This window comes from Paramisgurnus dabryanus, chromosome 2, assembly GCF_030506205.2.
Source record: "Paramisgurnus dabryanus chromosome 2, PD_genome_1.1, whole genome shotgun sequence".
In the NCBI taxonomy this organism is placed as follows: Eukaryota; Metazoa; Chordata; class Actinopteri; order Cypriniformes; family Cobitidae; genus Paramisgurnus; species Paramisgurnus dabryanus.
In genome coordinates this window covers 3773391-3798614 of record NC_133338.1, presented here as the reverse complement: position 1 = coordinate 3798614, position 25224 = coordinate 3773391, and the positions used below count along the sequence as shown (strand labels likewise).

The following is a 25224-nucleotide window of genomic DNA, read 5'->3' as shown; positions in this document are numbered from 1 at the left end:
CCAGTGACATGAGCGACAGTGACTGTTGGTGACGGGAAGTGGGGGTGTCAAGCGACGTGACAAAGTTGAGAAAGTTGAACTTTATGCAAATTATGAGCAAACACCAATGATCGTGAATCAGCGGAGTTCACGTCATCCGTTTCTCATCAGTTACTGCAGTGGACGGTACTTGTTTGTTCATGACAACTAGAATTAGAAATGCCTTCACTTGCCAACCTGTACACATGCAGTAGCTGAAACCACTTCGAATAAAGGTGTTTTAGCACAATTTGAGCTTAAGGGGGCGTGTACACCAAAGTGTTGAAAACGGCAGGCGGACGCCAACTGTGGGTGCTTGCCAGCATTTTTTGTTTTAGCTGAGTGCTTTGATAAACAAAGCAGAAGTATCATTGGCCCTGTCCCAAATGGTGCACTTCGTGTGGACTTTGGACCTCGTGGGGTTAAATTGCACGTGCTCCCTTAGTCTGTGAGTTCTTAGGGTGTCCCATCTGTGATTTTTACACTCCGAAGTGTGCTCATCAGCGCCCCCTTTGCACCCTCGATGCGGTCTTCGGCAAAGCCCGCACTGCAGCAGGCTTCGTGCACTTTACCAACCCAGAAGTCCTTGCGAAAGAGTAATCAGACCAATCAGACGATGAAAGGGAGGAGTTCACACTGATTGGCAGCTTCTCTTCCTACTTCCGGCTTGATGCTTGAGTATGTCCCAAAAAACCGTCAACGGTCCCTAAGGTGTGCACTACATGATGTCATCAAAGTGTGGACTCTGAGGAGGTCCACAAGTTTGGAGTGTGCCATTTGGGACAGAGCCATTGAATGATGCACCATTTGGTTGTTGTGATATTTGTCCCGCCCCTCCTCCACTGTGATTGGACGTCTGAGTGAGAAGTGACATTGATAAGGTTTTGGGGTCTCAGCGTGGAAACAAAAGCCAGCTGCTGGCGTTTTTGAAAAGCGCGGCACTTCCATTGGAAACAATTTAAAACATACATACAAAAGTTATGGTATATTTAATGTTCGGTTTAATTTTTGATCGGAAATATTTTGTTTACTTGCATCTTAGCACATGATTTTAGAAATATCTGTCTTTCCTAATTTAAGTAGAATGGACTTTGGTTCTGGCTAGAGGGGATACAGCTACTGCCAAATCTTGCAAGATGTTTGGTTTAGGGTTAGGTTTGGAGGTTGGAGGTTGGATTAGAAAGAAAAACGTGCTCAGCCTTCGAGATTTCACAAGATTTTGGCCGTAGCTGTATCCCCTCCAGCCACCACCACTTCAATCGGGATAAATCTAATTTCATGTCGACTTTAATTCCAAAATATGAGAATTTACATACAGATGTGTTTGGGATGCCTGTGCTAAATGTTGAAATCTTGTTTTCACTTTAAAGAAGCAGGTTATGAACACATTCTCTACTTTATGATCATCCCCATCATCATGATTTTCGCCGTCTTCATTGGAGTGGCCTTCATCCTGGTCAATAAGAAACGGTACAAATAGTCTTTCATAATTTTAAGTATTTATTTTAACAATACTGCTTTAATATCCAACAATGTGTAGACAACTAGTTATACACCAGATGTATAAGGGGTGGTTCACATTTCACGTCTAAAACCCAGAGGAAAATGCAATCACATTGCTTTCCTTCATCTTTCAAACATGTTTTCCAATTTTTTCGCATTTCTGAAAAGTTTAACTTGCTGCTGCGCTGATGTGCCTGGAAAAAATAGCGTGTGGCACTGCGTTGCTTCCACATCGCAATCATGTTGCGACTACGACGCTCTCTATTTTGGCGTAACCATTCAAAATAACGTATTTGCATGCCCAAAAGACATGAAATGTGAACCGCGCCTAAGAGTAAAGAAAACGTTCTTTTCAAATTTAACCTTTTAATTTACGTTAATGCTTTCTGTTGAATCTTTTGGATAATGTTGGATCTTTTTTATCCACAGAAACAGTGACAGGCTTGGAAATGGGGTCATATATGCTTCTGTTAATCCAGAATACTTTAGTGCTGCAGAAAGTGAGTATTCAGTCCACAAAATAGCTATAATAACAGTAATTTAATAGTAATTTGTCTTTACATACTTTGCTTCACCTTTTAACATCATTATCAAATTGATTCGTAACTAATTTATGTTTTCAGTGTACGTGCCTGATGAATGGGAAGTCGAGCGAGAGAAAATCACGTTGTGCAGGGAACTCGGGCAAGGATCTTTCGGTATGGTGTACGAAGGCATCGCCAAAGGTGTCGTCAAAGACGAGCCAGAAACCAAGGTGGCAATCAAAACGGTGAACGAGTCGGCTAGCATGCACGAACGCATCGAGTTCCTCAATGAAGCGTCTGTAATGAAGGAGTTCAACTGTCACCATGTGGTTAGTGAAATAAGATGCAATACTCTTATTGATTGGCCTGTTGATGTGGTGGCTTATGTGTCTGATGATTGATTTAGGTGCGTTTGCTGGGCGTGGTCTCACAGGGTCAGCCTACCCTGGTGATCATGGAGCTGATGACACGTGGAGATCTGAAGAGTCATCTGCGCTCGCTACGTTCAAAAGAGGTGAATACAGACCCAGATACTGGATGATCTCGCCTCATTGAAACCGCGGATGCATCAGACACATTTTTTCCATACTGTTATGACAAGCTTTAGCACATTGCCACCTGGAAGATTAGTGGAAATTTAATGCACAATTTTCCTAGATCATCATTAATCTTTTACGCTTGCATACACTACTGATATATGTGTCTAAATGAGGCGTACTGTAGTCCTGGGAAGAAGCTTCCAGTCCTCACTTAATTAATTGTCAATGGTAGCATCAAGACAAGGTCTCTGTGTAGTGGGTTGACTTGATGACTGCTGTCTGTAGTACATTCTAGGATAAAACCTCATGTGAACTTTAAAGGAGTCATATGAGCCGATTTTATGTTTAGAGTGTTAAAGGATGTCTGTGCATATAGAAGATCTATAAAGTTGCAAAAGATGTTCGATTGTGTGCTGCACATTTTATGAAGGTTTACTTTCTGAACACAGAGTTACAAGGATGGATGTAGACAAAATTCCAATTCCAGCAATTCCAACAATCCGAGGCATAAGGGTCTTATCTAGCAAAATCATTGTAATTTTCGCCAAAAAATATGTACTTTTCTCATCTTGCACTAGCCGTGTGACGCACCAGCGCATTTTTGCGTATTACATTATCACATCGAATGGTCAGGCGCTACATATCAGGGTTTTCCGCAGCACATTTCTGTTCAGGCGGCCCGCCTAAGCTTGGAAACCCTACCGCCTTAACTAGGTCGTCCAAAAAAAAGTGCATTTATGAGAATAGCGCGTGTCTGGAGGATAACTAGCCAGTTGATAAAACATTTCGGAGAATAGCGCGGACGCGCTTCACACAGTGGACTTATGTTTTGGGTTTATTTAAGCCTGTTATTGTATTAGTCTATAGTTCTTGCAAATTTAAAGTAAGTTAGCTGGTGATTTTGTTGTTTGAGCAACCTGCTAGCTAGGTTGCACGTGCCTGTTGATTCAATATAATTGTTGAGCGCTCTTGCTCACGTTATTTATGAGGACTGGAAGCTACATGCTACAGTAGTTACACTCCTTTAAGATAATGTAATTAATAGTGGAAAATAATCAGTTTTTACAATCTATCATCATTTGCCAGACGTTCTACAACATCTGCTTCAGTTTGTTTTTATTAACCCTTTAGTTTCAGTTCATCACGCAGCTATTCCCATTAGAGGTATCTGTTAAAAAAAATTATTCATTAATAATCTAGTATCTTGTTCATTTTCTGTTATAGTTTCTTCAAAAATAAGTTTTATTTGAGTGTTTTAAATAAAAATATTTTAATTTTAATCATGACGCATATGCCCCGCCCCTTTGATTACCACGCCCTCTGCCCCGCCCACTCGCCCAACCCTACCACCATAACTAACACATTTTCTGCTTGAAACCCTGAATATGTGAAACCCACCTTTGCGGACCATTTTAACTCTTTCACCGCCAGCGTTTTTAAAAAAAGTTGCCAGTCAGCGCCAGCGTTTTTCATGATTTTCACCAAAGTTTAATGCCTTACAGAAAATGTTCTTCTTTAAATATATAAACATACAATATACCAAATGAAAGAACAGACCCTCTGCTTTCAAAAAAAAAAAAAAAAACGTTTCATCCTACCTTTAGTGGTTCTTTTGCAATCAGCTTTTGAATATGGGTAGGTTTTTGCAAAAACACCATATTTTGAGCAAAAAGCAGAGATAATTCCATTTTTGTGACGGACTTTTCATAGAGTTCCCATTCAGAGCGATCTTTAAAGCGTAACTAAACCCCTGGTCAGAGCCTGACTCCGCCCACTGGCAATATTTGAAAAAAGCAAGAAAAGTGGGCAGATCCCAACGGAGATAGAGGGGACGAACTAAACTCGTACCAAGTGTGTGGTGAGATCGTAACAAGGGCGTGGTGAGCTTGAACCTGCTTACGTCATGAGTCATTTTTTGGACCCAACATCCAATAGGAAAATTCAACTGCAGTAGCCACCGTTCAACCTGAAGAGGGCAGCACTCAGACGTTTTTACACCATATATTGCAGTATTGAAACACTTTATATCCAAATGTCAAAAAACTTACTAAAATCAACGAACAGCACTAATAAAGCATCATTCTTACAGATCAGTAACTAAAAAAAGTTGGTTTAGGGTTTAGTTACTCTTTAAAACAGACACGGACATGCAGCCGCTTGCCATAGGGCAATACTTCCGGTTTTAAAAAGTTGCGGAAGGGCGCCACCTGGTGGATAATAGCGGTATTGCGGAAAGACGGAAAATCTCGTCGTTGGCGGGGAAGCGTTTTCTCTTAATTGACGAGATATCTCGTCAATGGCGGGGAAAGAGTTAAACAGTAAACTGACACAAAGACATTAATTTGTATCATTCCACATACAACAACATCTGAACGCTCCTTTTTCTCCACACATATAAACAGTAGAGTGTTAAAGTGGCATACGTCATGCGTGACCATCAACGTGATTGCGTAATACGTAAAGTTGCATCGCAAGGCAAGACGAAAAGTTGTTGTAAAAAAGTACTTTTTTTGCAAAAATGACGATCGTTTTGCTAGATAATCAGTCCCTTCAGAAAAACGTGATTATGTGATCGCATGATTTTATGCATAATCAGCCTTATTTTTAAAATACGCCGATTTTTCGAATCATAAATTGCAGATTTCTTGCATGATTTCATAATCCCTGCATATTCAAAGCAAAAAGTCATATAAATCTTAGCAGAAAGTAAAAAAAAATTGCATTTACTTCGCACAAGCGTAGCCATGTCCTTTGTTGTCATAGGAACGTTAGGAAGTGACGTAATTGCATAACGTGAACATCAATGAAAAGCTGCAAAGCTGCAAAGTTTTTGCAAGTTCACGCAATTCCCCATTCATCGCGTGAAGTTGAATAAATATACAGCATATTGCAATCGCATTTTTTTAAGAAAACGTTCCGCAAGATCAAGGATTTTTGCCCGCAACTATCACAAAAAAGGCTGCGTTTTTCTGGAAGGACTGGATAAGATTTTTTCTCGATTAAACAGAGAAATACATAAACAACTTGGATGACATGGGGGGGTGAGTAAATTATCAAAAAATTGATGAAAGTGGAGGTAATCCTTTAACCTCAAGGATGAATTGAGCCGTGTTATCGCTTTCCAACATTTGTGAATATGATGAAGCCTCTCCTTCTTCTTTATTGGATGACTCCTCTTCCGTGAGTTCTTGGGATAGTAAAGTTTTCATCGAATGCACACTTCAAAATATTGCTGAAAGTATTAGTTCATCAGGTCACTTTTCGCCTGCTCGTATTCGAATACTAGGAAATCGGACATACTAGTCGTCTCACTTACTGATTTTCGCCTGTTGCATAAAATGGAAGTCTGTGATTTCAGACGCAGTGAGTTTTAGTCTTTAATCTCTTCTTTTTTTTTTTTAGAGCCCCTCCAGTCTGCCCCTGCCACCACTGAAGAAGATGATTCAGATGGCAGGAGAGATCGCCGACGGCATGGCTTATCTTAATTCCAATAAGTTTATTCACAGAGACCTGGCAGCCAGAAACTGTATGGTGGCCGAGGATTTTACAGTCAAAATTGGTGGTAAGTGATAGAATGTGTAATAAAAATTTATTTACTTTTTAAATTTATATTTTAGGTGCTTTTATATCTTTATTTGGATAGAATAGTAGTAGGGAGTTGACAGGATAGTGTTGGGTGGAAATAGGGGAGCGGGATCGGTAAAGGGACTGCAGAGATGGGAATCGAAATTGGGTCGCCGTGAGCTCACTGGTGCTTTATGAACTAAGATTATTAAACGCTGTAGAAGTGTTGTTCATTGTTAGTTAATGTTAGGTACTGCTAATGTTAACAAATACAACCTATGCATTTTTCACTTTTGCCTGTCTTGTAGTTAATGGACTGCAAAAAATTAATTTGGTTTGATTGCACTTAATTTTGTTTGGCTAAATGTCAAGTAAGAATTTGTATTAATCTGCAGATTTTGGCATGACACGGGACATTTATGAGACCGATTACTATAGGAAAGGGGGCAAGGGACTGCTGCCGGTACGATGGATGTCTCCAGAGTCCCTCAAAGATGGAGTCTTCACCACCATGTCAGATGTTTGGTAAGCTCTCAGATGCTCTTCACTGTGTTTATATGAAATCAGAGATGAGTTCAGATTTATTATAAACTATAAGTTTGGTCTCTGAAGCTGTAGAATGACACTCCGGATGAAAGCAAAGACCGCCCCATTGACCACTGCAAGCCAAAGAAGAAATAAAAACCACACTCGCACAGATCAACACGCAGTTTCCATTACACGGCACATACGTTTATTTGTCTGCAAATGAGGTGGAACGTTTTCCATATATTTCAAATGAAACTGGGAATCAAGCCTCATCAGCCCTCATATGAGCTAGAAACATTTCTCTTGTATGCTAGTCTCATTTGACAAACTTTCAAAGTAAACCTCGGGGAGTCTGGACCGCGCTTTTCCGGAAACTGCAACAGCTGCGACTGATACGAGTCTCCGGTCCGTCCTCCCGTGTCGTGATAAGTGGCTGTTTGGGCTGCTGGGTGGTTTGAGCTTCAATCTTTTGTTAAGGATCAGATCTCGGGGAAGCGGATTGGACTTAAATTACAGCGTTCTCCAGTTTCGCCGCAGGTGATCCGAGTGTCTGGACTATAACAGGTCTTGAGTGTGCGGTCTGGGTCACAGACACGCCCTGATAATCAGGATTGTCTGCTGAACTCTAGCCAGGGGTCGGTCCAATGTATCATCAGAAATGACAAATTTATCACTAAATCAATCTGTTAAAATGGCTGGCTGGAGAATGGCCTGATGCAAAGGTCTGTTCGTTATATAGTATCATTTTATCAAAATTGGTATGTCTAGCTACTTTGATTTTGTTAACCACTTCCAAAGAACCTCCCGCTTTTGAGAAAACCCAGGAAATGTTATTTCTGAAAAGCCTTTTTGCATGCATATAAATGAATATGAACGCTGATCTAAAACCGAGCACAAGTATACCTGGAATTAAGATGCATTCTGGTCCATCACTCAAAAGTGGACGAGAGAAAATTATGTCCGTTCACACCTGGTGTTTTGATCCGTTTCTTTTGTCCACTTTTGATTGTTTCTTTCCTGATTACTTCGAGGTGATGGCATATGGGTGAGTCTAGGGGTGGCCGATAAACCGGTAGGTATAATAAACCAATATAAATTTGACAACCGGTAGAGATTTTGGACTACCATCTCGAGATTACGGCCCCATGTCACGTTGCTGTGTATTTAAGCATTGCAGTTTTAAATTAAGTGATTTTAAGCCATTGAAACACAAACAACAGATCTATATGAGCGCGCTGTTTTTGTGTGATAGGAGCGTGCAAGCCGCACATCCGTGGTTCATTAAGCATGCAAAAATTGTTGGCGCTTTATTGGCCTTAAATACATATATGTGTCAAAAAGTATCCTCATAAACACAACTATTTAGGTCTTAAGAGAAAGTGAATGGCTGAAAAGAAAACGCATGTGTAAATTGAATCCGGACTTTGATTTTAAAAGGGAAGTTACCTAATTTTACTCCTGTCTTTCACTCATGTTAATCAAACAGCATTGAGAGAAAATCTCTTCTTGCTCTCGACTAAATCACTTTTGTGCCTTTAATGAGATAATAAAAAAAAATGAAAATTCTATGGTATTAAATTAATAACCTAAAAACCTGCACTGTGATACATTTCGTTATCATGATATCAAATGATTCCTATTGTGATATAAGATTTGGGTCATATCGCCCGCCCACTAGGTTAGCCCTTAAAATACAACCTGGAGAAATGGCGGTTTTAAGTTGACGTGCACTAATAATTCTGTCAGAGTACTGCTGCTTGTGTAATATGGAGAACGAAAATAACTTGTGTAAATAAATAAATGCATGCGTAATAGAATAAATTAAGTGTAAATAAATGCATAAAAAAATTTGAAATACAGAAATAAAAACATACATAAATAAATAAATGTAGAAATACAAAAATTATTTATGCATGCATGAATTAATTAAGTGTAAATAAGTTAATAAATGCATAAATAAATAAATAACTGCCTGCATAAATAATTAATTAATTAAATGCATAGATAAATAAATGTAGAAATACAGAAATAAATAAATGCATGCATGCACGGATGAATTAAGTGAAAATAAATAAATGCATTAATAAATAATTAATTAAATGTATAAATATATAAATGTAGCAATACAAAAATTATTTATGCATGCATGAATTAAGTGTAAATAAGTTAATAAATGCATAAATAAAGAAATAACTGCCTGCATAAATAATTAATTAATTAAATGCATAAATAAATAAATGTAGAAATACAGAAATAAATAAATGCATGCATGCATGGATGAATGAAGTGAAAATAAATACATGCATTAATAAATAATTAATTAAATGCATAAATATATAGATGTAGAAATACAGAAATAAATAAATGTATAAATAAATTGTTAAATGTATGAAATAAATGCAGATATGCATAAATATATAGTTTTGTCAATGATAGTTAAAAGATCACGCTGACCCCTGGGTTCACGCTAGAAGTCATGTTCGATAGAGAAACATTGTGCCCTGTACGTTAGATTAGATCTTCAAACACACGTCTACAACACAAAAGCAATGCGATCGAATAAGTTTTCGACTACCTCTGAATGTGATCGAAAGAGGACAAGCTTAAAACGTTTCACACCCCGTTTACACCTGCATTTAGCATCACCCACTTGTCATCTGATCGATCTTAATACCAGGTGTAAACAGGGCCCTAATGTCATACGTAAGATGTACACCCATATTTGAGATGACTGTATTGATGGGTAGAAACCTTAATCTTAAGACATCTTGTTTTGGCCAGATACAACAGAATCACATACACACAAAAAGTTGGGTTATTTTCAACCCAGTGTTTGGTAAAAAAGGGATAAACCCAACCATTGGGTTTAATTAACCCAGAAAATGTTATATTTGACCCAACATAGGTCAAATTACCGTTCATTCCTGTTTGACCCAATGCTGGGTTCTTTTAACCCCAGAATTAAACCTATTGTTGGTTCAAATATAAAAATTTTCTTGGTTAATTTAACCCAATAGCTGCATTTGTCACTTTTTAACCCAGCACTGGGTTGAAAATAACCCAACATTTAGAGTGTACATGTATGTCCTTCATGGAAACAGCAATCCCAGAATGCACTATGATAGAAAAAATGAATCCAGTATGAATTGATGAAAAACATAATTATATGTCTTATAAAGTGTATATCTATATAATCAGTTTTGTTTTGATTATTGATTCTGAGGGTATCATATTCTTAGGGAAAATTATAAATTATATTTCTTTATATAGAATATGAAGGTGTGAGGTTTCTTGTGTGTGAAATGACTCAAGGTATTTATGTGATGTGTTTAATAGCTTTACTATCAAGAGACCACATTATATTACATAATTTGTAAAAGCAGCTGATTCATTATAATGACAGCTCGCTCCCGTATAAAAGCTTTAGCTAATAAGATCATACATCACTCAAATTCTCAGCCACAATTTTTCTTAGAGAAGCGTCTTTAATGAACAGGGCGGCTTTAAAGTGTAAAGACTGTATTGAACTTAATCACCTTTCAGTGACGGTGTTAAATGAAACAGAAAATGGACAACCAACAAGTCACTTGTACTTTGATTGTGATATTGTCAATGTCGATCCATTTCAACTTGTTTTTCTCATTTCTTTGCAGGTCCTTCGGAGTGGTTTTGTGGGAAATAGCTACACTGGCCGAGCAGCCCTATCAAGGCATGTCCAATGAACAGGTCCTGCGGTTTGTCATGGATGGAGGACTGTTAGACAAACCAGACAACTGTCCCGATATGCTGTAAGTGTTTTTGTTTTTTTTTTCATTTACAATGGAAATCATAATTGGCTCACATTTCAAGAATCGACTGTAAATAGTTGCCTCTGTATAAGTTGGAAGAAAGTATTTAAATATAAAGACTCACATCACCTCAACTGAGATGCTTTTTGCATTACTGTTTTTTACTGTAACACATTTGCGAGCATCCATTCCTGTTGTAGCGGTATTTAAAATTTAAAAGAGATTGGAGCTTTCCCACGAGTGGGTGTGGTTTCAGCATCGACAGAGGACACGCCCCCAACATCTGAAAGCAGAGAATCCTGCCTATTTTTCCAAGATTTTGATAACTCAGTTTATGTACTTGACGTTTTTTATTGTTCAAATTTAGCATGTTTTTTGTGCCCTGACAAATAGAGCCATTTAATATCGGACTTTACAAGGAATTTAAAGTTATATTACAGTATATCAGTAGGTATGACTGTGGGTGTGTGTTGTAAAGACGCGAGTTAACATGCATAGCCAGTTCGAGTGTTAGGAATATTTTATGCTCCCATGAGGCCTCTCCGCTTACGTGTATCAGACCATTTTTATTGGAAAAACTTGGCCAAAACATCAGAATAAGTCTGATTTTTTTTATCCAGCTTTCATACAACAGAAAGTAAGGTGTGGGTCATATATACAATATATGTTTATCACAACATTTTGAACTAATTCAAACAACTGAAAATTTTAGGGGCACAACCAGAAAATTTAGGGGCACATATACCGTAAATCAACATGCTAACCAAATATTCACATTTCTACTAAGTAATACACTGTATTACTAATAAATACTTAGATGATAGATGCAGAAAGGACAATGTGCTGTTTTAAATTCAGTGTCACATCAAAAAAAAGGTCAAATTTACTGGTCTCACATGTGCGACTGGATGTAAAATTTTGAGGCACACTCTCAAATTTTGGTGGCAAAATGCCAGTTTGGAGCCCTGCATATTTCCACACTGTTATTTAACAAAAACATATGAGTATTTATTTGTTTTAATTGAATATGCATGGTAATAAACATTACACTGTAAAAAATTATTTTCTTACCTCATATTTTTGTCTTCTTTTCAGTAAAAATATCTAAAAATTCTTAAATTAAGATGTATTTTCTTGATGAGCAAAATTACCTAGAAAAATAAGTTATAAGAATTTTTGTTAAAACAAGCAAAAAAATCTGCCAATGGAATAAGAAGTATTTGTGTTTTTTTAACTTAAAAAAAAATCTTATTCCATTGGCGGAATTTTTGCTTTTTTTAACACAAATTCTTATATTTTTTGTCTCAAACGTAGAGTTATTTTTCTAGGTCATTTTGCTGATCAAGAAAATACATCTTAATATAAGAATTTTTTTTACTGAAAACAAGAAAAAAATACTAAGTAAGAAAGTCATTTTTTGCAGTGCAGTATTGACCTACATGTATTTTTTACTAAAACATGTCAGCATATGTGAACGTTTTTAAATGTTGACACGATTGAAAGTGTTTTAAATGAATTCAAAGTGAACATTTCAAAATAATTATTCACAAAAACGTCCCAATCGTGTAAGTATGTTTACTTCTCAGGTTTAAATAAGACACGCTACTAAAATATCTGTCATACTCTTATGTCTTTGGCACAGTCATAAATAAACTTAATAGTCAAATAAACAGCAATAAAATCATCACAATATTTACAAGATATAAATGTAGAATATCATTAATTCACAAGAAGTATTTCGTCTTCGGTTGACACAAATGATGTTTTGTTTCCAGAGCGACAGCAGAAAGTGCACAATGCTTTGGTTTGGATGACAGCGGTCCTGGTTTAAGATCTTTGTTGTGGTTGGCTGATGTTAACAGTGTTTCAGAGAAGTGTCAGGAAGGATGAGAGACTTTTAACTGCCATGTACTGCTGCCGTCTTCTGCTGTAATGAGCCAGAGGAAATCACTTTCTGTACTTATTTTATCCCAGTTTTATATCCAGTTTATGTGAAATGGTTTGTGAATGCTGCTTCATCTAAACTTCAGACACAATATGGGCAGTTCTTTTGTTTCTTTTTGCTCTGCCACTGAAACATTTCCACAAAAATCAAACGTCGAAACGGGTGCTGGATTTTACTGGGGATGTGCTTCAGATGTGCAAACGCACAAATCTTCTCAAACAGCGAGTAATGCACTGAGATCTGTTTCAAGTCTTATTTGTAGCAAACGCAGACAAACGTGTCCATTCAAAAAAGTTCACATAAACAAATTAAATATATTCATGTTATTAGTGGATGTTTATTATAATTTTGACTTTTGATTCTTACAATTTCTTATTTCGTTCTTCATGCCCCTACTGTGCGTATCAAGTTTAGTCTCTTAATTTTATTTGACATGCTTTCAGTTTAGTTTTGCTCTTTTCAAAGTTTTCTAGTTTTTGATTTTTTAGGTATGTTTAGTTTTCATTTTATCTTGGTTATTTCATAAATGGGAAATTTAAAGCAAAAACTGATATTGAAAATTTCAGCAGCAACAACATAAGTTCAAAGTTCACTTCAGTCGAGGTGCGTAACTGTGACAATGCGCATGCTTCTGAAAAAAACATATTTAACACTTGTTCAATGTGAATTTTAACTCTTTCACCGCCAGCGTTTTTTAAAAAATTTGCCAGCCAGCACCAGCGTTTTTCATGATTTTCACCAAAGTTTAATGCCTTCCAGAAAATGTTTTTCTTTAAATAAATAAACATACAATATGCCAAATGAAAGAACAGACCCTCTGCTTTCAAACAAAAAAAAACGTTTCATCCTACCTTTAGTGGTTCTTTTGCAATCAGCTTTTGAATATGGGTAGGTTTTTGCAAAAACACCATATTTTGAGCAAAAAGCAAAAATAATTCCATTTTTGTGACGGACTTTTCATAGAGATCCCATTCAGAGCGATCTTTAAAACAGACACGGACATACAGCAGCTTGCCATAGGGCAATACTTCCGTTTTTAAAAAGTTGCGGAAGGGCGCCACCTGGTGGATAGTAGCGGTATTGCGGAAAGACGGAAAATCTCGTCATTGGCGGGGGAAGCGTTTTCTCTTAATTGACGAGATATCTCGTCAATGGCGGGGAAAGAGTTAATAGTGTTTCTGCTGTAGTGCTGTTTTCATATTTATTGTAGGCCTAGAATTTTTTTATTTTATTTATTATTTTATTTTAGCTAGTTTTGATCTAATGTAAATCTATTTTTAGCTTTTTCAGGGCTCGAAAACAAGGATAGCTCGATTGGCCATTTCAGAACCGTCACTGGTCCAATCAGTGCTGCGGCACCATCCCAAAAGTTTATCATTTGCATGTGTTTCGAGGCCAGGCCAATTTAAATATTCAATCAATTAGGACTTGAAACAGATCTCAATGCGTTACGCGCTGTTTGTGAAGATTTGTGTGTTTGAGAAGATTTGTGTGTGCGCGTATATCTGAAGCGCATGCCCGGTAAAGCCTGGAGTAATCTGTTTTTTACGTGTACGAAAAATTACGCGCATGGTCAAACGCGCAGCCTTGCAAAGCATAGTTTGGCTCATACGTGTACACGCAAGTGCGATCCTTCTCCTGCGCTACATACTACATTCTCCTTTCATTCTAGCGTCAAATTTGTGTAACAACGCCCCCGGCAGTATAGAATGCCGGTAGTGCGTATAGAATTACACACTCTATGCGTACACGCCTGTGTGGGAACAATTTGAGTCAGAAACTGAGATGGCAGGCCAGAGCTCGACATTTTTGTGATGAAAAATGCAATTTCTAAATGCAGAACTTTTCAGTCATAAAACACCTGCAAGGCCTGAAAAAGATCAAGCCTCAGCCAAGAAAAAGTAACGCAAAGTAACTAAAAAGTACCGTAAGCATTACTTTCCATGAAAAGTAACTACATAACGCAATTAAAGGGACCATTTAACATGTCCGCCCAAAAAAAATCAATTCATACTCCACACTCCAAACAGACGGGGGCAGTATACCTCCAGAAAAGTGAGTTGGTCTATTTTAATTTAGCAGCTGCAAATTTAGCAGCATATATCAAGTTTGATTTGCATTAGCAACTAAGTTATCATTAGTCACAAAAAAAAAACATTCGGTCTCATTAAAATTGCAATGTTTTCCGCTACGTTTCGTGCGTCCATTTGGTGTTCATTATAATCGAAGACATTTCAAGCTTCTTAGCTAATGTTACATTTTAGCATCAGCTTGGTAGATAACGGGTGAAAACCGGATCGGATCCGTGGGTAGAGCTAACTATTAAACGCTAACAGCTAAGGATGCGCAATAATTTGCATGCGATAGTCATTGCGCTTCTCGTCAGTGAAGCCGGTTTCTTGATTAAAAGTGAATCGTCATCAGCTGCTTTCAGATGGAGACACATTTACTGCACAAAGCCGTAGTTCATGTACAAGCTGAGCATAGGTTATGGCAATGCCTATTATAAGTGAACTTCTAGCAAAATACTAACAGCATCTTACTTACCAATCGAAAAAAGAAATGTTGTCATTTCGGAGTCGAACCTCATTTCTTTCATGTCCATTAGTTGTCTCCAGCGATGAAAAGCAGTGCCAGTATTTACTCTGGTTCGGTTACTTTATTTATCATATTTTATTTGTGATTCCGAGCGCGTTGTTCCCTGCAGCAAATGGTTGTGGTAGTGTTAAATGTCTCTCGCTTTAGCCATTCTTCCGCTCTCTTCCCTGAACTGAAATACGTCCGAAACCCCTATTGCAAGGCAGGAAGGCATCAAGGCATGTCCGAATCCATGGCTGTCCGAATTGCATTTCTCTGAGCTGCCTTCATGAATCTTAAGCCAACAAGTCAGCTGCCTTAGTTTTCAGACGCAGCGGTAGTAGTAGAGGGCTGTACTCCCACACATGCGACTTATTCGTGTATTGCAGTTTGGCTGGCGGTTATGTGCGTGGCCCGCATACCGCCTCCCATGGTCGAAACTGGTATTACAACACCAGTCGTGCGGTAGCTAGTAATTTAGCATGCTAATTCAGATTGATTTCTGCACCACTATACCTTGTCATTTTTTTAATGACATCTTTGCCCTTATTTCTTCTCATTCTTTTGATGCGTGTAGCTATTTTTTTAAAATCTTTTACCTCAATTATTACAAATGGCACATTTAATAACTGGGGAGTAACTATATTGTAATGCATTACTTTCGAAAGTAACTTTCCCCCACACTGATTGTTACCCCCTCTAGTAAAAATGTAACTAGACTTCTAGCTTTAAGCCACATCTCAAGGTTCCGACAGCGCGCAAATACGTTATAATACCATATAGATGCCGTAACGCCGCCATCTTAGTCGCGTCCGCATTCAAGATGAGAGTGTACACAGTTTGCGGAGCGTTTTTTGCTGCTGCTCTGTGTCTCCGCCCTCAGCACTAAGAAAAGTGCTAGTTATTTTCGTAAGTTTTAAATATGGATATTTCTGCATCTCGGACAGATTGGGGGTGAGTAAATCATGGGTTTAATATCATTTTTGGTCAAACTTTCCCTTTAATCCACTGGAACCGTGTTGATTACTGTGAAGGATTATGGCTTTTTGTGCTTGAAAGTCATGGACGCTGTTTTTCAACCATTACAAAGCTCGAAAGAGCCAGGACATTTACTAAAATTACTCAAATTGTGTTCGTCTGTAAGATGATGAGTAAATCATGGAGTAATTTGCAATTTTTATCGCTTTAAGGATACCTGGGTCAAAGACAATAATCAGGCCTGTTTTATTTTAGTGGGTTTTGGTGGGGCCAGTGATCATTTTGGCAGAGCCAGTAAAAATCTGAACCACTGGCCGAACCGGGCCAGTAGGAAAAGTCCTTAGCGTTGAGCCCTGTTATTGTCAAAAATACCTTTTTAAATAAATTTATTTTCATTTACATCAATAAAAACATCTCAATGCTGTGCAAATACAAAAACAACTGAGGTTTGAACATATCCAGATTCCTGATGTGTGTTGGTGAAAACATCACACCTTGTTCTCACAGGTGTGTTTGTTTGTCTATGTGATGCTGACAGCTGTAAGTTGTCAAGTATTTCACTAAAGCAGCCTGTTTGTGTGTAGTTATATGGCAAATACTTGAGTGGCAGCGAGATTGTGGCCTTTTATCTTCATGGGGCTCTGTGCAGTTTTTGCAGTCTGATTTCATCACGCCTGTGTTTGCTTTACTATAAAACAGTCCACAGTGTTCACCATGAGCTCACCGCAGCTGTGTTTGGGACATAGTTGCTGATAGCTGATGCATGTTTACTTTGCTGATCCATCACAGCACCACCTGTTGTTCAAAGTGAGGAACTGCAGCAAGTTGCAATGCTCTGCTAAAGATCACCGGGTTCATATGCACTCAGAGTCATATTGAATTCATTATCACGTTTATACTATCCGATTTCTTTTTATTTACAGCGAACAATGAGCGATTTATTATGCAAACAATTTATAATACGCAAGCAAACAATGTCAGCCTGTCAAGTGTTGTAAAAATGAGAAAAGCAGAACGATTTGTAAGGTATGAGTAATGTTTTTTATATTTAAAGGTTAATGCCCTGAATCTGATCCAATGTCAAAAACATTTTGCCCATAGTCAATGCTTGGGTCTTAAAACTATGAAGATCTTTTGAATTGTGATTTTATTTTCAGTATTCAAATTTCCATCAAAACTGATGTGAAAAACGATTCTTATTACCATTGTACAGTATTTACTTTAACTGAAAACATGAATTAAACAGAGAAAAAAATCATTGTCACATTAATTTAAAAAATATTTCATAATGCAAAAACAATGATTTTGGCTTAATTTTGGAGTGTTTGTTTCTTATTCCCTTCTTTTGATCCCTAACCCAGTCAATTCTTCAGTTTTAAATGGTTAAATCCATCATAGAGTTTACCAGTAGCACACAAAATTAGGGCTGTCACGATTATGAAATTTGGCTGACGGTTAATTGTCTAATAAATTGTGACAATTATGACGATTAATTGCTTTGACATTTAATTCTCATACATTTTTTGTTTGTTCATGAAATAATTTTGAACTAATTGTTTGCAGATTAAAGTTTTTGTGTTTACATCATATATGTTTTTGTATTGTTTATAAAAAATATATATTTTAAGAAAAAGAGTGTATGTATATATATATATATATATATATATATATATATATATATATATATATATATATATATATATATATAATTTTTTCATATTTATATATAATATAAATTATAGATAAATATGAAAATGTATACACACATGTTACTATTTCTTAAATGAACACATGCATGTTTGTGTATTTATATATACACCTAATTATTATACACAATACACACACATATATAATGTAAACAAAAACTTTTTTTTAATAAATGTGTTTGTACTGCGTGTAACTTTTATGTATATTTAACCACATGCACATACATATATTTATTTCATTATTTTATTTATATATATATATATATATATATATATATATATATATATATATATATATATATATATATATATAATTATTTTTTATTTATATATAATATAGAATATAAAAATCTAAATAAATAAATAAATAAATATATATATATATATATATATATATATATATATATATATATATATATATATATATATATATATATATTATATATATATTTATTTATTTATTTATTTATTTATTTATTTATATACACATGGAAATGTTTCTCAAAAACATATATGAATGTGTGTGTATTTATATATACATAATTACACACAGCACACACACAATATTAGGCCAAAAATTCCTTTTATTTTGTATGCGATTATTCTTTGCCCAGCACTAATATTTATAAGTAATTATTTAATGAATATTTATTTCAAAAAATGAAAATCCTTCATAAGAAATAAGCACAATAAAGTGTCTGAAAAATAACTGAAAATAACCTGCAATAAAAATAAACTGACTATAACAGAACATGCCTTAAATAGTAGCCAATCCTACTAAGGTCATATTAGTAATGAACCACATGTCTGTAGTGCCTGCAAAAAAATCTATTCCTTTAGAATAGCATACTTGACTTCCCTAAATTTGGAATTGCTGTTTTGGAAATGTACTGTATGTTTTACCTGGCAGTTCAGAGTGCTTCCCAAAGATTTGCAGCATTTCTTTAAATGCAATTTATCGCATTACCACTGTCAGTTAACTCTTTCACTGCCATTGACAAGATATCTCGTCAATTAAGAGAAAACGCTTCCCCGCCAATGACGAGATTTTCCGTCTTTCCGCAAGACCGCTATTATCCGCAACTTATACAACCCGGAAGTAGCGCCTCTCGTGAAAGAGAAAGAACTCCGTGTATGTTTTAAAGATCGCTCTGCATCTGATCTCTATCAAAAGTCCTTCACAAAAATTGAATTATCTCTGCTTTTTGCTCAAAATTGGGTGTTTTTGAAGAAACCTACCCATGTTTGAGAGGTGATTACAAGAGAACTAATGAAGGTAGGATGAAACGTTTTTTTTTTTTTTTTTTTGAAAGCAGAGGGCCTGTTCTTTCATCTGATATATTGTTTGTTTATAAATTTAAAGAAGAACATTTTCTGGAAGGCATTAAACTTTTGTGAAAATCATGAAAAATGCTGGCGCTGGCTGGCAACTTTTTTTTAAAAGAGTTAAGGAGCGCCATCAGATACTGTCTCGTTTATACAGACACTGCAGCTCCCCCTTGTGTTTTTTAAAGAGATGTGCAATCATTGTGGTGATCTGAAATCATTCCGATGAGGTCAAACAATTGCGATGAGACGGTTATTTAATCATCGTGACAGCTCTGCATGAGATGTGCTATACAGTTCACAAAATACAAACCCAATGTAAAATTACCCGTTACTCATTCTGACTTCTGCGTGTTTGTTCTCAGGTTTGAGCTGATGCGCATGTGCTGGCAGTACAACCCCAAAATGCGTCCGTCCTTCCTTGAGATCATCAGCAGCATCAACGAAGACCTGGATCCAGGCTTCAAGGAGACCAGCTTCTTCTACAGCGAGGAGAACAAACCTCCCGACACCGAGGAGCTGGACATGGAGAACGTGGAAGCCATGGAGAACGTTCGTCTAGAGCCGTCCTCCAGTCTTCAACCCCTCACCTCCTCCCAGCAGTGTTCTCCTGGACCCCAGGGCTCGGTTAGCCCAGCCGGCCCGTCGTCTCCGCAGTCCTCCCCCTGCTCCACTGATAAACGCTCGCTCTCGGCGTCCACGTCGAACGGGCCCTCCATGGTACTCCGGAGTCCATTTGATAAGACTCAGTCTTACGCTCACATGAACGGAGGCCGTAAGAACGAGCGCACCTTGCCTTTGCCCCAGTCGTCGGCTTGCTGATCGGCAGCACGTTTTATTGACACTCGGACGCGTTTCTTTGTCTGTCAAGCCACTGTGTGGTCACCTGAAACAAAAATTATAAAAAACTGAAAGAGACGAAGAAGATTTAAACTAAGAGTTCGGGCAATCGGACTGGATCACTGACTGAAAAATCTTACATCTTCATTCTCGCACCTGATAGGCTGATCACGTTTTGAGTATCAGAGCTAACAGTGGTACGATGATATTACACACCCACACACTCTTTATATCTTTAAGTCGATGGTAAGCACTTGTTCTTTGTGTTTTCAAAGACATGCGTCTAAATTATATAGTTTATATTATAGAGTTCCTTTTTTGCCCATATTCGATGAATATGGCCTGTGTGAACTTAAACTTGGGTACGTATGTAAAATCTCTTGACTTCCACGCGCTTACCATATCATCTGGATGGGTGGCATAGTAGAGAAGATAATTGCCAAAATCTAGTTTGGGTTGCCAAATCTTGTTTTATCCCCTCCATCTCTGTATAATTTTGTGTCGATCTAGACCCGACCGCGACACTCTGCGTGTTTGTTTAACATTGCTTTATTTTTCGAAGTATCTTCTTCAAAGTACAATCGATAGAGAGTTAGTTCTCAATAAAACCTTTTGTTGCATTTCACACAACGCACGAACGGTGTCGTGAAACGATGCAAAATCAAAATGGCATCAAAACTAAAAAACAGATCCTGAATCACAAATAAAAAGGGATAAGGCACATCTCTTGACTGCTCTTAGATGTTTGTTGGACCGACAGTCACTTTTGTACCTTTTTACACTTCAGCTGATCATCTGTACGTCTTTGCTGGAAAAGTTGTTAAGCTGCTATTTTATTCTTGTCTCTCTTTATATATATATATATATAAATATATGGAGGTTTATAATCCCTTGCGCCTTTCCACTTCAGTCCATGATGTTTGTAGTTCTGCAAAAAGAAGAAGAATAGAACGAGATTAAAAGAAATATAAGGTACGATAGTTGAGTTCTGCCATGTAAAGTTGTGTTTTTTGATAGATTTTTCTAAAAGCCTGCGAGTTAAAGAGCTTCTGTGTTTTCTTCCATTAATGACGGCAAACATCACTGTGTCTTTATCACATTAATGGCTGACAGATTTTCTCAGGTCAAACTCAAGGTTTTGCTTTCGAAGCCCTTCTGTGTTTTCCAGTCATTCATTCCTCTGTAAAAAGTTTGGTCGCACATATTCAAGCGAAGTAGGCTGAAATACATTTCATTATTAAAATCTAAATTAAACTCAGATCCTACTGTTTTCAAATGTTACTCTTCATCTTCCGATCAGAGCTTTTCTCTATGCAGACGTTTGCTTATTGAACACATTTATGATACAGGTTTGACTGAGCGCCAGTTTTTTTTTTTGTACAGAACGGTCACTTTTTCTTCCTCCATCCTTTTATTTTCATTATTTATTTTCTTTTTTTTGTGATATGTTCGTAATCACTCCCGCAAACCCCGATCAAATGTAACTTTTAGATATTTTTATATGCTTTCTTCATGACTTGTTTTCTTTTTCAGACATTTATCTACCTCACTGTTTTTTTATGTACCTGTATATAAAGTACCTTTTCATCAGAAGGACATAATAACTGCTGGTCAAACGCTCAACCTTGGAGTGAAAAAAAAATGATGGACAATTTCTACCAACGGCTGCTTTCTTTCCTATCGGATCTCGCTTCTATTAGTTTATTTATTTGTGAGATTAAAATGCTTACAGGTCTGACGGTTGACTCCATATGTGTGCTGGAATATTGTTAATTTATCCATCTTGTGATATGGTCATTTGGAAAAAAGTCAAAAGTTTATAGATGGGAAATGGGATGGAATTTCCTCATGTTTCTCAATTTTCTTATTTTTGTAAGATTATACTTAAATATTTCCCAACCCAAACAATACAACATTAAATGTACAGGAATGTGTGATAATCTTATATAATTGTGTGCTGTTGTCACGTGTATCAGTTGTACGGTACTGAACTTAACCTGCCTTTGGAAAACTATTTTTGAACTGATCAGGAAGAATCCCAAACCAAAGGTCAATGTTAAAGGATTGTTTCACTTATATTAAAAAAAATCTGATAATTTATTCACCCCCATGTCATCCAAGATGTTTGTCTTTCTTTGTTTAGTCTAAAAGAAATTACTTTTTTTTTTTGGTAAACATTCCAGGATTTTTCTCCATAAAGTGGACTTTATTGGACCATAACAGTTTACAGTTTTAATTCAGCTTCAAAGGACTCTAAAAGATTCCAACCGAGGCAATAAGGGTCTTATCTAGCAAAACAATCATCATTTTCACCAAAAAGCGTAACTTCTCGTCTTGCACTAGCCATGTGATGCATAAAAACGCGACTTTACGTATTTTGTAATCACGTGGAAAGTTCACACGTTATGCGAAACGCACACTTGCAGACCATTTTAAACAATAAACTGACTGCACTTGTAAACACTGAAGCGGTAATTTAATTCACATACGCCATCCGTTACCTTTCGACGTAATTATGTAATAGGTCGCGTTGGCATATCATATGGCTAGTGCAAGACGAGAAATTATGGTTTAAAAGTACATTTTTTTTGTGATGATAATTGTTTCGCTAGATAGGACCCTTATGCATCGGTTGGGATTGTTTAGAGCCCTTTGAAGCTGCATTGAAATTGTAAACTGTTGTCCAATAGTTGGAGAAAAATCCTGGAATGATTTCCTCAACAATGTAGATATAGATATTAGGGATGCTTAACGATTAATCGCGATTAATCGATAGCAGAATAAAAGTTTTTGTTTACATCATATATGTGTGTGAACTGTGTATAATAATTATGTATATATAAATATGCACACATGCATGTATAATTATAAGAAAAAAAATATTTATATATTATGTATTTATATTTATATATAATATAAACTATAAATAAATATACAAATGTATATACACATATAAACATTTCTTAAATATATACATGCATGTGTGTGCATTTATTTATACAAAGTTATTATATACAGTTCACACATAAATATGATGTAAACAAAAACTTTATTCTGCTATCGATTAATCGCGATTAATCGTTAAGCATCCCTAATAGATATATTCGAATGAACAAAGAAAGACATAAATATCTTTGATGGCATGGGAGTGAATACATTTTTGGGATTTTTTGCTATGAAAGTGGAGTAATCCTTCAACTATTTTAATGTTGTTGAAATTACCTGAAGCCAAGATAACCAAGAAAAGTTGTTAAGGTGGAGATGGCTGGTAATTTTTTTCCCATCTTAATTTTACAGCCTTTCATCATAGACAAAAATGTAAAACACTCCTAATAACTAATGTTAATAAGAGTTTGGAGTATTGGGCTGATTAAATCGAAATCATTTGCTACGAATTCCAAATCACTAGTATTGCTGTACATGGCTCACTAGATTTTGTGTGAGATTTGACTTTACCAACAGTACATCCAGATATCGCGCAAATGATCTGAAATCATAAGGCTGTCGATTTTATTATTTAAATCGAATCATTCAAGACACCAACCTTATGCTCCTCTCCGACCATTATATACTGTAAGCGATGGTTATTTACAGATCTATCGATTCATGAGCGAGTTATTCTCAGGGCTGAAGGTTCTGAGTGGGCATCGATGGGACGTGAGGTGACCTTATGTCCTCACCGCTCACTCTCCCCCTGCTGCTGATGACAATAATGCTGCTCCACATCATCTCATGAGATGCATTACTAAAATCTGGACATTACGGTGTACTCCATGAGTACAGGAGGTCTGAGAGGAGAACGTAGGAGGTGTTCATGACCTGGTGGTGCCATCGAGAGGCTTTGTTTATATTTCATTTGTTCGTTTGTTTCACATGCTGAAAATTGTTGGGTTGTTCAGTGGAATAGTCGAGATGGGTTTGAGAGAAATGTTTGGTATGAAAAGATGGATGCAGAATGAAAGGGGAAAACGATAACGTTTTGTGGTCCACGTCTGTTCAAACCTGGCTTTTCTGATTAAAAGCACTTATTAACTTTATATGATTTGTTTTCTTTTGTATAAATCCGAGAATAAAACTGTCCCAGGAATACGGGGAGGGTTGGTTTTTAGACTTAAAGTTACAAATTGTTTTTTGTGTAGTACTTATTAAATACAAACACTACTTAAAACCAGATTGATAGCTTCATGATTTCTGTACTTGCATAAAATGTGGGTTTGAAACTATTTAAATACATTTGTAATTAATCAATAACTTATGAAATTATTAACTATAATTCATATAATTGTAAAAATGCACATTGGGTTCAACCACAAGACATGGCCTACAAATGTTGCAGGGATGATGTTTTTTTTGGATTTTAAATTGAATTGTTTTTGTAGGCCAACTCAGAATTTTTGCGTGACACTGGGTTCTCTCGCCAGAAATCCCATTCATTTTTCTCATAGAGTTTTGGATTAAAATCAGCTCTGTTTTTAACAAAAGTTTATGACACTTACACATTTTGTCCAACAGGTTAATCTTCACATGAAGAGTTTCGTTGCAAAACGAGATAACTCCGTTTTTAACATTTTTATCAAAACATGTTTATTATTATGTTATCATGTTATTATTTTGTTTTATGGGGCTACTTAGCTGTATTTTTTAAGTTATGAAGGTTTAAATCAAAACAAACCAACTGCAGTTGAATTGATATTAATTGGAATGCACAACCAAAAAACGAGATTTCTGAAAAATAAAAAAATGGAGTTATCTCGTTTTGCAACAAAACTCTTTACATATGAATACAAATTTTATGAATTTTGAAGTCTAAATAAAATAAAACTAGAAATAAAAAAAACGAATTTAGATTTCAAAATTCATAAAAGTTGTGTTCATCTGTGAAGATTATCTTGTTGGACAAAACGTGCAAGTGTTAAACTTTTGTTAAACACAGACTTTTGGATTAACGCCAAAAATAAGCTATATGTAAAAAAATGCTTTCTGGTGAGAGAACCGAACATTACGAAAATTAACCATGTTGTTTTTTTTGTAAAGGTGTAGTAACAATGTTTTTTTTTTGGTGTATTGATCATTATTAGCACAACCATTTACTACAGCGTGTTTTTGTTTTGTTTTAACTGTAGTAAACCATGGTTAATTTTCGTAAGGGAAGTGTCTGATCTTATTGACATCAATGAGTATAACTAAATCAAACATTATTATTGCATTTATTATTATTATTTGTTATCAGTAATATAATTATTACAAAATAATATGACCAAGTTAGTAATGCTCTGCGTAATTGGGTTTAAAATCCATTAAATTGTGGTCAAAAGAATCAACATTGTCACGTGTAAAGGTTCAGTAGCAGCAATGGCGAGGCTACATAAGGGCCAGGGTGGCAATGGC

At 36.2% G+C, this 25224-nt stretch overlaps 1 protein-coding gene across 2 annotated transcripts in view; it reads left to right on the top strand.

Annotated features, from left to right (window-relative positions):
- igf1rb (insulin-like growth factor 1b receptor) overlaps positions 1–23873 on the top strand; it is a 113424-nt gene extending 89551 nt beyond the window's left edge. The window contains exons 14-21 of one of the 2 annotated variants that reach the window (XM_065294207.2): positions 1389–1488; positions 1957–2021; positions 2145–2374; positions 2452–2559; positions 5987–6146; positions 6544–6673; positions 10330–10464; positions 19362–23873. In XM_065294207.2, coding sequence (XP_065150279.1) covers positions 1389–1488; positions 1957–2021; positions 2145–2374; positions 2452–2559; positions 5987–6146; positions 6544–6673; positions 10330–10464; positions 19362–19818 — 1385 coding nt within the window. In that variant the 3' untranslated portion in view covers positions 19819–23873. Of the gene's footprint in view, positions 1–1388; positions 1489–1950; positions 2022–2144; positions 2375–2451; positions 2560–5986; positions 6147–6543; positions 6674–10329; positions 10465–19361 lie in introns of both variants that reach the window. The other variant, XM_065294205.2, reaches the window with a different exon arrangement.
- The last annotated feature ends 1351 nt before the right edge of the window (positions 23874–25224 follow it).